The following is a 14,405-nucleotide window of genomic DNA, read 5'->3' as shown; positions in this document are numbered from 1 at the left end:
CTGTAACTTTTCTAAGATTAATACAGGCAGGTATTAGTAGCACTTGTTTCCTGACTCGCAGTCTGGTGCTTTTAGTTAAAACTGCTCAAATGTTATCATGTCAATAGTACCAAAAATAAAACACACGCACATTAATAAACCAGTTTTCCATCTCAACAAATCACCAAGTTCAATGTTCCAGATTCTTTTCTAGAACGTGTCCATCGTGACGCCTTGTTTACTGTAGGAACTGCAGTAATACAATTTTGAACTTTATAAGTATCTTTTAAATTTTTCAGCCAGGTTTTACAATTGGATGACTGAATTACATAAAGTCCAAAATACTCCCATTTATGTCATAATTTTAAATGCCTGACTCAATTCCAGGATCCTCTATCCTGGTTCTCAAAGGATGTTTTACAGATTTTTGGGGGGGCCATCTCTGTTACATTTTGAGTCTACAAAGTTAATACTGGTCCATAATAATAATACTAAGCTCTTATTTATCATTTTTCCTCTCATTCTCTCACTAGTGTAGATAATGCTTTCTAGAGCCTCCATGACCTGTGATTCCAGCATTGAATACAGAGGCAGATGGTGAGGATCTAGCTACCTTCTAGGAGCCAGACATTAGATTTGCAAAAACATAAAAAAATACCACACTTCTCAATAAACTTTATTTTACATGGGAAACAACAGATAGTGATCATTCCTGAAACATATTTTTCTTTTTAACCTATAATTGACTTGATCCTTTTTTAATATGTTAATAAATAAATTAAAAAAGTTCTTAGTTTAATCTCTAATGCCACATATATTGATAGATATAACCCAAATGAGCAAAAGCACTTTTCTGTCCTCAATAATTTTTTATGTGTCTAAATGCATCCTGAGGCCAAAAAGCTGGAAAGCACTGCTCTCCTCACTGAACCTGAACTTTGAGACCCACTTGGTCCAATGCTTATCTGCTCATCTGGGACCTTAAACCTTAGGCCACACCCAATAACAAAGTACTGATGCCTTGTTTATTGTAGGGACACCTGAGCCAGGCCAGGCCAGGCCAGGCCCAGATGCATTCTTGTCCTTCATCCTCCTTCATCCTAGATCATCCTGAATCTAGGCCTGTGGAGCTTTACTGTGTGCTCTGGAAATCCTGGGGGTGGACCTTCTGTCTTACTTCCTCCATCTCTGACCTCCATTTCTGGCTCCCTGCCCCTCTTACATCTAGTATGTCCTGTTGTCCTCGCCCCAGATCCACAGTGAAAGTGAAAGTGCAAGTTGCTCAGTCGTGTCTGACTCTTTGTGACCCCATAGACTTTACAGTCCATGGAATTCTCCAGGCCAGAATACTGGAGTGGGTAGCCTTTCCCTTCTCCAGGGGATTTTCCCAACCCCAGGATCAAACCCAGGTCTCCCGCATTGCGGGTAGATTCTTTACCAGCTGAGCCACAAGGGAAGTCCAAGAATACTGGAGTGGGTAGCCTACCCCTTCTCCAGCAGATTGCAGGTGGATTCTTTACCAACTGAGCTATTAGGGAATCCCCAGATCCACAATACCTGATGTCAATTCCAGTCTCAGGCTGAATGCGTCATCCAATGTTAAAGCAGCTGGTTCTCTGCCTGTCACTTTCTCACACTTACTTGTTGGTTGGTAGCTATGCGGCAGCACTTAGCGTCCCTGAGACTGGCCCCTGCCCCATGGTTACATGCAACAAGCTACTAAAGCAATAGCCTAATGAGGGAGACACATGCTCTGGGGCTTGAAGACAGGTCTAGGGGAACCCTGGGGGAGAGTCTCCTGTGACCAGAAGGAAGGAGGGTGGTATTCCTCCAGGTGGTGCTGTGGTAGAGGTGGCCTGAGTTTCCCTACCTGGCTGTGAGACCAGGGAATTGGCGGTTGTGGTGGGTCTCTGCCCTGTGAAGGACCAGGCCCCCCTCAGGCACTGTGACCCCTTGGGCCCCTCTAAACGATGGACAGATACAGAGGGCGCTGTCATCAGAACCCAGTCTGAAAAAGGGCCTCAGGGGCCCAGAGAAGGGTGAACGTGGACATGTGTAGATGTGTGACCTGTCCATCATGTTATAGAAGGACACATCTCCAGCTTCATAGTCCAGGAAGACGCCCACCCGGTGAAGGCGCTCTTTCAGGGGGAGAATCTTCTCTGGGGAGGAGAGGGCGCGGTATTGGTTCTCAAACATCTCCAGGGTCCAGAAGCCGTTCTGAGGAACCAGGAGGGCCTCCCCTTTCCTCTCAACATTGTCTCTACAAACCCCCACAGCCCACACCATCACGTTTTTGACTTCTACCTCCCAGTAATGTCTCCCTGAGGAGTAGCTCTCCAGGCCCAGGACACAAGGCCGGCAATCAAATCTCTCCGGGTTGTCAGGCACGCTCTGCCTGGAAGGGCCCCTTCTCACACTTCTCCGGTCCTCTGACAGGAAGAGCTCGGGATGAGAGGTGTCTGGGTCCAGGACCACATCAGCTGCAGAGGAAATCTCAGATTTAGGCCTGGGATCTCATAAGACTGTGAGATCCTGAGACCAGGACCTGACTCCTGATCCCCTGAGAGATCCCAGAAAGCATAGGGAAGATCCCCTGGGTAACAGCCTTTTCCATGAAAGCCCCTTGACCCCAGATCCCAGGGAGCTCACAGATAGAATTGAATTACTGAGTCTGCACTTCTCTCTCTTGAGTGGCAGGAGGCCTGCCTCGGGTAGAGGAGGACTGGGGCTCTAAGAAATACAGAAAGATAAGCCAACAAGCTGAAATGAATGGCTCCCACTTTCTCTCAAAGTTCTCAGATCTGTCAGCTTTTCTATTCAAGATATATGATCTCTGGGGCTCGAGTTAGAATAAAGTTTCCCACTTGGCTTAAACTAGCAAAGAGGATCCATCCTCTTCCCCTCCCTCAATTAAGCAAATAAGGCCAATTTTTCCCTATACAGATAAGGGTGATAAAGGGTCCCTACATGGTCCTCTGTGTCCTACTGGTTTAACCCGCTGACAACTGATTTAAATGACTAACAAGAGCACCCTTCAGAGGCTAAAAAAGGAAGGTAATGTCCCCCAAAGTCATCCTGCTGCCTGAGAGGTAAGTATGGCAAAAGGTAGGGGAAACTATAGCCATCCATTTTGCTTTAATAATATAGGTGTGCACTACTCTTCAACATAGTGTTGGAAGTGTTGGCCACAGCAATCAGAGCAGAAAAAGAAGTAAAAGGAATCCAGATAGGAAAAGAAGAAGTGAAACTCTTGCTGTTTGCAGATGACATGATCCTCTACATAGAAAACCCTAAAGACTCTACCAGAAAATTACTAGAGCTAATCAATGAATATAGTAAAGTGGCAGGATATAAAATTAACACACAGAAATCCCTTGCATTCCTATACACTAAAAATGAAAAAACAGAAAGAGAAATTAAGGAAACAATACCATTCACCATTACAACAAAAATAATAAAATACTTAGGAGTATACCTACCTAAAGAAACAAAAGACCTATACATAGAAAACTATAAAACACTGGTGAAAGAAATCAAAGAGGACACAAACAGATGGAGAAACATACCGTGTTCATGGATTGCAAGAATCAATATTGTCAAAATGGCTATTCTACCCAAAGCAATCTATAGATTCAATGCAATCCCTATCAAGCTACCAACGGTATTTTTCACAGAACTAGAACAAATAATTTCACAATTTGTATGGAAATACAAAAAACCTCAAATAGCTAAAGTAATCTTGAGAAAGAAGAATGGAACTGGAGGAATCAACCTGCCTGACTTCAGGCTCTACTACAAAGCCATAGTCATCAAGACAGTATGGTACTGGCACAAAGACAGAAATATAGATCAATGGAACAGAATAGAAAGCCCAGAGATAAATCCACAAACCTATGGACACCTTATCTTCGACAAAAGAGGCAAGGATATACAATGGAAAAAAGACAATCTCTTTAACAAGTGGTGCTGGGAAAACTGGTCAACCACCTGTAAAAGAATGAAACTAGAACACTTTCTAACACCATACACAAAAATAAACTCAAAATGGATTAAAGATCTAAATGTAAGACCAGAAACTATCAAACTCCTGGAGGAGAACATAGGCAAAACACTCTCTGACATAAATCACAGCAGGATCCTCTATGACCCACCTCCCAGAATATTGGAAATAAAAGCAAAAATAAACAAACGGGACCTAATGAAACTTAAAAGCTTTTGCACAACAAAGGAAACTATAAGCAAGGTGAAAAGACAGCCCTCAGACTGGGAGAAAATAATAGCAAATGAAGCAACAGACAAAGGATTAATCTCAAAAATATACAAGCAACTCCTCCAGCTCAACTCCAGAAAAATAAATGACCCAATCAAAAAATGGACCAAAGAACTAAACAGACATTTCTCCAAAGAAGACATACAGATGGCAAAAAAACACATGAAAAGATGCTCAACATCACTCATTATCAGAGAAATGCAAATCAAAACCACAATGAGGTACCATTACACACCAGTCAGGATGGCTGCTATCCAAAAGTCTACAAGCAATAAATGCTGGAGAGGGTGTGGAGAAAAGGGAACCCTCTTACACTGTTGGTGGGAATGCAAACTAGTACAGCCACTATGGAAAACAGTGTGGAGATTTCTTAAAAAACTGGAAATAGAACTGCCATATGACCCAGCAATCCCACTTCTGGGCATACACACCGAGGAAACCAGATCTGAAAGAGACACGTGCACCCCAATGTTCATCGCAGCATTGTTTATAATAGCCAGGACATGGAAGCATCCTAGATGCCCATCAGCAGATGAATGGATAAGGAAACTGTGGTACATATACACCATGGAATATTACTCAGCCATTAAAAAGAATTCATTTGAATCAGTTCTAATGAGATGGATGAAACTGGAGCCCATTATACAGAGCGAAGTAAGCCAGAAAGATAAAGAACATTACAGCATACTAACACATATATATGGAATTTAGAAAGATGGTAATGATAACCCTATATGCAAAACAGAAAAAGAGACACAGATGTACAGAACAGATTTTTGGACTCTGTGGAAGAAGGCGAGGGTGGGATGTTTCGAAAGAACAGCATGTATATTATCTATAGTGAAACAGATCACCAGCCCAGGTGGGATGCATGAGACAAGTGCTCGGGCCTGGTGCACTGGGAAGACCCAGAGGAATCGGGTGGAGAGGGAGGTGGGAGCGGGGATCGGGATGGGGAATACATGTAACTCCATGGCTGATTCATGTCAATGTATGACAAAACCCACTGAAATGTTGTGAAGTAATTAGCCTCCAACTAATAAAAATAAATGAAAAGAAAAAAAAATAATATAGGTGTGATGACTACAGTTATGACCTGTCCGGATATAAGAAATGTTTCAGACCCCTGACATTCTGCAGCCGTCTCTGCAGTTACTTTTGGGCAGTTACTATTAGTCAGTCTACATCTAATACAATTGTGTTAAAATGATTTTCTTCTTTCTCCAAGTTTATATGTCTGATGGTGATAATTTTGAAATTTGAAAGAGGAAACGTCTGAGTGCTGTGGGATCCAGCAAAGGCTGTACTCTTTGATGCTCTTGAGCAGAAGGTGACAAATCATAAAACTCAAAAGTGCTCACTGGGACCAGGTCATTGGACCCTGTGCTTTCCCTCTTGCCCACAACCCCTCCCCTATACACAGAATATCAGTGCTCTCTTGGAGCAGGAAGGCATTTCTGGCCTCTACACACCCCCGAGCCAGGTCTGGGAAGTTCACTGCCTTTCCCACACATGGCTCTTCCACTGTGTAGTCTATATACCATCTCCCACGTTAGAGGCAGCTAAGCCAGTATCATCGTCTTTCAAATTAATTAGGACTCAGAGAACAACGGCTACTAAAATGTAACTTTTGGGGGGCTCTTCTATGTATGGTTTTCTGGGTTTCGGCAGCTTCAGTGTTTATGCATTCCTGGTGGCTAAGACAGTAAAGAATCTGCTTGCAATGCAGGAGACCCGGGTTCGATCTCTGGGTCGGGAAGATCCCCTGAAGAAGGAAATGGCAACCCACTCCAGTATTCTTGCCTAGAAAATTCCACAGACAGAGGAGCCTGGCGGGCTATGCCTAAGGGATCGCAGAGTTGGATACGACTGAGCGACTTCCCTCACTCACTGTGTATGGTAGACCTTTGGTGATCATGGATGCTGCTGCTGCGGCTAAGTCGCTTCAGTCATGTCTGACTGTGCAATCCCATAGATGGCAGCCCACCAGGTTCCTCTGTCCCTGGGATTCTCCAGGCAAGAACACTGGAGTGGGTTGCCATTTCCTTCTCCAGTGCATGAAAGTGAAAAGTGAAAGTGACGTCGCTCAGTTGTGTCGGACTCGTAGCGACCCCATGGACTGCATCCTACCAGGCCCCTCCGTCCATGGGATTTTCCAGGAAAGAGTACTGGAGTGGGGTGCCATTGCCTTCTCCGGATTATGGATGGAATTATTCTAAAAAGGAAAGGATGGTCAGGAGTAAACTATAGAATTGGTTAAGACCTGTAGAGTATCCCTGACAGCAGAGATAGAATCCAGCACTGGGTGGGATCCTGCTAGTGCACTGATCCCAGGCTCCCACTTCCCCAGCCAGCCTTGGGCCCCCTTGCTCCTCTAATGCATCCTGTTGGCTGCCTGGTGGGGAGAAAGCTCAGGATCCCAGGGACTGTTAGAGGCGCTCACCCGCATGTAAGAGGCTTCTTCTCCATCCTGCAGTGGGACAGGCAGAGAGACGAACTTCATGAGATAATGGCTAACCGAGCAGAATTCAAATCATTCAGGGAGTAGTTCAGGAAATGCTAAACTTACGCAATTCTTCTTGAAGTTGCTCTGAAAAAGAAATAGAAACAAATGAATGTCTTTAAGAGAAGAACTAAGAAAATCTGAGTTTGTCTTAAATAACGAAAAGTTGATCTTTTCTATGAATACCACCATCCTCCTCCCCCACTGCCTACGGAGCTGTCAAGATACCAGAAATGATATATGATCAGGTGGCTAGATACTATCAGTACTTATTTAGATTTGCTTTTGTTCAACAACATAGGGCAGGTGAATGGATGCAGCATTTGCAGAGTGGAAGAAAGTCAGGTCTGAGGGATTCATTACTAGGATGTGAGAGTTCCAAGCCCTTGCTGCTGCTTTTATTCATGCCCGCTCTGTTTCCCAGGCTTTTAGCTGTCCGAGTTGTGTCCTTTATGACACAACTCCTACTCTTTTACCTTTTGTTTGGAGTTCTTTCTCTTTTTCCTCACGTTGTTTCTCCAGTTCCTTATGTGCAATTTCTTTCTCTTCATTTTCAGCCTCTTTTTGCATGGACAGAATATTTTTTTCCAGCTGGAGTTTCTTGATGAGATAGATGCTCCCAGCAATGAGGAGAAGCAGAGAGGGCAGGATGACACCCAGGGCCACCATCCAGGGAGATGTTCTGGGAATGAAGGATTCTGAAAAGGGAGCCCCAAAATCCTATTTAGGATTTTGAGAAAAAGGAGCTCCAGAATGAGAGCCCCTCGGCACAGATCTGAAGAGCTCTCTCAGGTCCCTGCTCCACCAGCTTCTCTCTGAGAAACCCCAGCGAGGGAAAGAAACTTCGACTCTGCACTGGCTCACCCCACAGTGATTGCCAGGATTGGGGGCTCAGCAGATAAAAAAGCAAGTAACACCTTGAATCACCATGGGTGGGACCAGGCTGACTAAAAGCTAACCAGCCATATAGAATCAGTACAGCCACCATGTGATATAAGCCACCATCCCTTCTTGCCTGGAACATTACAATACCTTTCTCCCTGCTTCTGTCCATACCTTCTGCCCTTCTGCTGTCTGTCCTCAGCACAGCAGCCTAAGTGAGATCATGTTATTTCTTTGTTCAAAACCTTGCAATGTTTCCTATCTCATTGAAACTAAAAGCCAAAGTTCACTTGTGTCCTACACTGCCCCATACGATCCAGACCCATGGCCTCTCTGGATTCATCTCCTCCAATTCTCCCCGGCCCAATTCATTCCAATCATATCTGTGTCTTAGGGGGTCTTTGAAAACTGTCAGATAAGCTCCTGACTCAGCCCTGTGTCTACGCTGTTCCTGCCACCTGGCTTGTTCAGTCCTCAAACACCTGTGCACGGCTCACTCCTCACTTCCTCAATGGCCTCTTTTCCCCTGAAGCCTTCCCAGATCATTCCATTTACAATTACAATGCCTTATAGGCTAAAGTCCATAGGGTCACAGAGTCGGAGATGAGTGAAGTGACTGACCACACAAGCACGCACGTCCCTAATACTCCCTATCACCTTACTCCCTAATATTTTTCTACAATGCTTATCACTATCTGATACAGTCCACAGTTTAATTACTTCACTCCTTGTTTGAATTAATGATTTCACTTATTGTCCTCTGGTGTTCTAGAATGTGAGACCCATGAGGGCAGGCATCTTCTTGTATGTTGTTCACTGATTTATCTTCGATTTTGAGAACAGTACCTTGAACATATGAGATACTTGTTTAGTACTTCTTTAATGCATTTATGAATGTCTATAGACAGACTTTCTTCAGCACTGTCCCTTGGGAAATCTCATGGGGAGGAAGGGAGGGCTTCAGCAGACACCACCCACCCACACCATCATCCATTGTTTTAGGACTGTTCTAAATGTTTGAAAATTGCTGTAGGATAAGGACCATGAAAGAGGAAAAAAAAGAAAAAAATCAAACAACTATCAGATTTATTCTTAAGGAGGCTTCCTACCCCTGTGTTTTGAGACGACTTGATTCTCCTCTTATGACAAGGAGGGGCCTCAGCTCAGCTGCAGCTTCCAGCTCTTCAGGGCTCAGGATCCTTCTACCCACCACCCTACCTCCCCATCCCCCTGCTGGGCTCCAATCTGTCTGCTGAGCATCCTGCCTCGATGAAATGAGCCTCCAGGGAAAAATGAGCCTCTAGGGAGCAGGGAACTAACCTGGAATGAAAATCACAGTTTCCTTCTCCTGGTTGAGCAGGGTGTTCCTGACAGAGCAGGACAAGTTCCTCACCGAATGGTCCCTGATGATCACAGACACGGTGACCAGGAAGAGCCCATCTGCACTCACAGTGTAGGCCTCTTCCAGGGGGGGCATGGTCTCACCATGAGGGTCCCTCCACACAGCATGGGGCTTTGGGTACCACCCTGCAGATGTACATTCCAGCCGGATGCCTCCATCCTCGTGGCCCTTCATTTCAACAACAGGTTTTGAGCCCAGACCTGGAGAGAGAGACCAGGGCTCAGTGAAAGAGGTAATGCTGTCTTAGCCAAAATGTCTTAGGAGAGCACCTCTTAATGATGAAGAGGTGAGAAAGCAAGAGGCTGGTGTCCAGAAAAAAATGATTAGGCACATTCCATGCACTCTCTTCTATGAAGGGAGAAAGAGGGAAGGATGAAAGAAGGAAGGAAGAAGACAGTAAGCAAAAAAGGAAGGAAGAAAACCTTGATTTTGAACACCAGGAGGTGAACATGTGCAAAAAAATTGTGAGATCTCTAAGAGGGGAAATGCTTACGTTGCACTCTTCTTTGGGCTTTCCCTACGGACTCCATCACATGAGCAAGCATCTATCTGCCTCCTAATAAAGGTTGACTGATTCATTCAGCTAGAGATTTTAATTTTCTCACTTCTGGGTGGGTGTGTCCACTCTGATCAGAAACAAACAGGTCTAGGCTTTTACCTTCTTCCCTGAGGGGACTTCTCAACAGCTCTGGCTTTTTGAAATTTTAGCTCAATATAATAAGGACAGAAACCTGCCAGGCTGGCAGAATTTTAAGAAACTTTTTGACTTCAAGGTACTGTCTCTCTTCTCCTGGTTTAGGGCTTCACATTGCCACAGCTATCTGATAATCCTAAGGAGGTGTTGGTTTTTAGGAGAATTGACAGAGCTAGCGTGCAAAACCAGGCCTTATGCCCCAATTCAGAGATATTCACCTTCCACAAATTATACCAAAGACAAACTTAAACCTCACTTAAGTCTTACTGATTCTTCCTCAATTTGATCTTTTCAAGATGGAAAATGAAAAAAAAACAACTTGTTGCAGAATGAAAGGCTGGCACGGAAACTCTGAAGTGGGATAAGATTCAAAAGAATTCAGCAACTTGGGAAGAAATTCTACAAAATGTTTCAGGGGGGTTTAGTAAGGGCAAGTATGAGACAACAGATCTAAGGACAAAACCAGCCAGCCAATTAACCAAACCCAAAAACCAGTAAAACAAACAAAAAATTGTACAATGACTCAGTTGAGAGCAGGGTAGGCCAGGCCAGGGTCATGTTTACCGTAATTTGCCAAGCTCTCTTTCCCTCTGCCAAGGTGAACCATAAAGTTCCAGGCAGGTCTGTATGAAGTAGAGCCCCACCAGACTCTTGAAGGATATACTTCATGTGTCAGAAATAGATTTTTGTTGATTTAACCTACTAAGATTTGAGGGCTGCTTGGACCAGAGCATAAGCTCAATGATCCTGACTAAAGCATATGTCAAAGATGATTAAAAGCATGGACTGGTAAGAGGCTCACGGGGAAAGGTGAAAAATAAAATAGATCTCAGGCTTAGAATAGAGATAGCTCAGGTGTGATGTGATGACCACTTACAGCTTTATGGAGTAGATTCACTTATTCCTTCAATAATATTTACTGAGCATCTGTTAAGCTCCAGGTTCAGTTCTAAAGATGTGGATACAGCAAGAACAAAAAAGAGAACAACCCTTTATGAAAACTACATTTTAGTGGAAGAGACATAATAATCTGGATAAATAAGTAAAATGCATACTATGTAAGATGGTGATATGTCCCAAGGCAAAATGCAGGGAAGGGAAAGGAAGTGAAAAGTGTCAAGAATGGTATTTGATCCTCACAGTCATAGAAAATAATTTACCAGAAAGAAAAAATAGATTGAAGTCACATGTGAAAAACTTCTCTTTGGACTTAATGAAAAAGGTGTGGAGCATCCTATATGATCGGTGAGAGTGTATACTGGTACAAACACTTTGCAAAACAAATGCGTAGTATCTATTAAGGATGAAGATAAATATTTCTCATTATACAGCACTTTTACTCCTAGGAACCTGTCTCAGCTGGGGATTTTGAAAAGCGGCACATTATGGATTGAACTGTGTCCCTACAAAATTTTTATGCTGAATCCCTAACCTCCAGTCCCATAGAACATGACTGTATTTGGAGACAGGGCTTTTAAAGAGGTAATTAAGTCAATATGAGGCTGTCAGGGTGGGTCCTGATCCAATCTGCTGGTGTCCATATAAAAAGAGATTAGGACACACAGGGTTACAAGAAATGCACACCCATAGAGCAAAGGCCACATTAGGACCCAGAAGACCAGGTGAGGACCCAGCAAGAAGGTAGCCACCTGCAGGCCAAGAACAGAGGCTGCAGGAGAAACCAAACCTGTTGACAGCTTGATCTTGGACTTAACAACCTCCAGAACTGTGAGAAAACACATTTCTGTTATTTAAGCCACCCAGTCCGTGGCCTTTCGTCATGGCAGCCCTAGAAAACTGACACTGTCAGTAGAAGGCAGTATCCTATTTGTTGATATGAGGAGTGGTTGTAGCTCATAATAATTCAGTAATCTGTAGGTTAAAGTTCTAGGAGCTTTTCTGCATGAGTACTCTGTTTAATGGGCCTTCCCCAAGTGGTTCAGTGATAAAGAATCTACCTGCAATTCAGGAGATGCAGGTTTGATCCCTGGGTTGGGAAGGTCCCCTGGAGAAGGAAATGGCAACGCACTCCAGTATTCTTGCCTTAGAAATCCCATGGACAGAGAAGCCTGGTGGGCCACAGTTCATGGGGTCACAAGGAGTTGGACACAACACACAGGCTAAACAACAAATTCTATTTAACAATAAAAATGTCTAATTCTAAAACATGGTACTGAGAAATATGCTTAGAGATTTCTCAGAAGTAGGCATAAGGATAATCTGTAGGGATTAATCATTCGCCCCTGCTCAAGATGACAGCTGTGTGTGTCTCAAGAGCCGATACCCACAGTAGCAGAGCAAACCCATTCAGTGAGCCCTCGAGGAGGGAAAAGCCACCCTCTCTCTTTACAGGGAATTCTAGGCCCCAAAATCCCTGAACTGCAGGGGGCCTGGAGTGAGGAGAAAAACTTTCCCGAGGAGTCAGGCTGTGAAAAAGCAGCTCACAAAATGAAAGCACGCACCTGCCACTGTCAGGAGCACGATGGCCTCATCGTAAGATCTGCCTTCTTGAAAATAACAGCGGTAGATGCCGTTTTCGTGGGCGGTGACGTTGTGTATGATCAGCCCCACGCTCCCCTTGCTGATATCTTCGCTCACAAAAGTTGTCCTTCCCCGGTACTCCTCCATCTGCTCCTCTGTTCTCTCCCGCCTGCCCTTGTACACGAACACCGCAGGGGAAAACTGTGTCCGGAACCACCGCACCTCCATGTCCTCAGCGTTTTTCTCAGGTGACAGGTGGCAGCGTAACGTGGCGTCTTCTCCCACCATGGCCAGGATTGGATCAGCTGGTCCCAGGACAGTAAACTGGACTGTTACACAAAGCGGTAGAATCAGACAAGGGCACCAGCCATCAACTCTCTGAGACAGAAGAGGAACTGGGTGTTCCAGGGGACAGACATGTTCTCCCTAAGGCCACAGGGGCTTCCTGGACTGAGGACTCTGGGGACCAAGGGATGTGGCTGGTCAGTAGTTAAAAAAAAAAAAAAAAGCCTCCTAGTAGGGGTGTCTACTGGGGGTACTAATGCTTCATGAACAACACATTGAGAAGGCTACCCTGATCACCCCTCATGAACCCTGAGCTCACAGAGGTTTTCTTCTGTTTCCCAAACCAGCACAGTGCCTGGGGTATAGGCTATCAACTCTAGCTGTCCAGTGTGATCACTACTAGCTAGTCCCAAATTGGCATGTGCTGTAATGTAAAATACACACAATTTTGAAAATTCAGAATACAAAAGTTAAACATCTCATTGTTCATATTTTACATTAATTAAAATTTTAAATAATAATACTTTGGTTATTTGGAGTTAAAATGTTTTATGAAAGTTTGTTTCATCGGTTGGTTTCCTTTTCCTTTTTAAAATGTAGCTACTAAGGATTTTATATACAGCTTGTCTATCTGGCTCTCACGCTACTGGAGTGCGCTGGGATCCATCTGATGACTGTGATCCATTTGATGACTGTGTGCAGAATGAAAGGGTGAGTGTGCACAACCGCAGCCCTTCTATACCCTTTGCAGACTTAAGTGTTGATTTTCCTTTCTGAGAAGTTGATAGGAGTTAGTGGCGTACACCCCTACCTGAGACCGGTGCAAACGAGCTGAGGAAGTGGAAGAAGAGAAGGAAGCCTGGCAGGGAAAAATACAGAGACGCAACTGGCTCCATAAGCATCCAAGAGGTGTCACCCGGAGAGGCAGCGACGGGAAACCTAGAGAGATGTGGAGAATCAGCCAAGGAGACTTGGCACCATAGTTCTGATCTAGGTCATACTTTCCTGTACCCGTGTTGGTATCATCCGCGCCCCAGCTTCCGTCCTGGGCCGCCCCCTTCGACTCCCGGTTCAGGTATTTCCCGATAGATTGATCCTTTAAACACTGCATGGAATGGTCAACAATACAGCGATCTGGAAGGCAGTTTTCCCCTCTCCTCGGCTCACTTTTCCAGCCAGAGATGAGTTTCTTCAGACGTCACTTGATACTCTTCCAAACCCTCCCTCCTTTTTCTCCTCCCAGCGATTCAGGCTAGACGGCAAGATAAGTCCACCCTCGCCCCCTGAAGCCTCCCCACCCCGGGTCCCCGCCTTTCCCCTTATTGGGTTTTGTTCCTCCCATCTACCGCCTCCCAACCTCTGCCCCACCCCTAGCGGTCGCGCATCCCCTCCCCTTCTTACCTTCTAGAATTAATTTCTGCGTTTTCTTTTCTCCTCCCTCCGCTCAAATAATGATTCTCTGGCTGTCCCTCTTTCCCCTAAACTCGCCCATGGGCACATTCACCACCCTCCGGAAAGCGGAGAAAAAAACTTTTCTTCGCCTCCTGTTAGTGGCGGCGTGGGGCTTGCGGGCCCCGGGTCCCGGTCCACCTGGTGATCACAAAGTCACAAGATTTTCAATGAATGATTCAGAGCCGACTGTGGGTCAGCCAGCCAATGGCATCCCTGAGCTTGCTTTCTCACCAGTTACTGGGCAGAACACACAGAAACAGTTTTGGAATTGAAATCTTAGAGCTGTGCAGAGCCTTTTAATAATTTTTCTTTTTTTTTCAGAAGCGTGATACTTTCCTTTTTCTTTTGAAGCCTTGAGATTTCCCCAAGAATTTTGGCTTTGCTTGTAATCACCAGGCGAGGCCTCCCCATTTGTGTGTGTGCGTGTGTGTGTGTGTGTGTGTGTGTGTTCAGT

General features: G+C 44.8%; 1 protein-coding gene across 5 annotated transcripts; it reads right to left on the bottom strand.

The window, feature by feature from the left end:
• Positions 1–634: 634 nt before the first annotated feature.
• Positions 635–14,120, bottom strand: LOC110151754 (butyrophilin subfamily 2 member A1-like). 5 transcript variants are annotated; one of them, XM_020915177.2, is made up of 8 exons: positions 13,901–14,120; positions 13,311–13,604; positions 12,196–12,543; positions 8,958–9,239; positions 7,232–7,453; positions 6,822–6,842; positions 6,696–6,722; positions 635–2,462 (listed from the first exon to the last, which is right to left on the bottom strand). In XM_020915177.2, exons 2-8 carry the CDS (start codon positions 13,399–13,401, stop codon positions 1,846–1,848), a joined length of 1,608 nt encoding a protein of 535 aa, XP_020770836.2. In that variant the 5' UTR covers positions 13,402–13,604; positions 13,901–14,120; the 3' UTR covers positions 635–1,845. The 5 variants fall into 5 exon arrangements, with proteins under 5 accessions (XP_020770836.2, XP_020770834.2, XP_070312375.1 ...); XM_020915175.2 differs by having other exon boundaries at positions 13,311–13,438; XM_070456274.1 differs by lacking the exon at positions 13,901–14,120 and adding an exon at positions 13,667–13,797 and having other exon boundaries at positions 13,311–13,438.
• Between the last annotated feature and the right edge of the window lie 285 nt (positions 14,121–14,405).

The sequence above is a fragment of the Odocoileus virginianus genome, chromosome 27 (genome assembly GCF_023699985.2).
Source record: "Odocoileus virginianus isolate 20LAN1187 ecotype Illinois chromosome 27, Ovbor_1.2, whole genome shotgun sequence".
Classification (NCBI taxonomy): Eukaryota; Metazoa; Chordata; class Mammalia; order Artiodactyla; family Cervidae; genus Odocoileus; species Odocoileus virginianus.
Note: the sequence above shows the minus strand (reverse complement) of the source record. Positions and strands in the feature narration are given on the sequence as shown.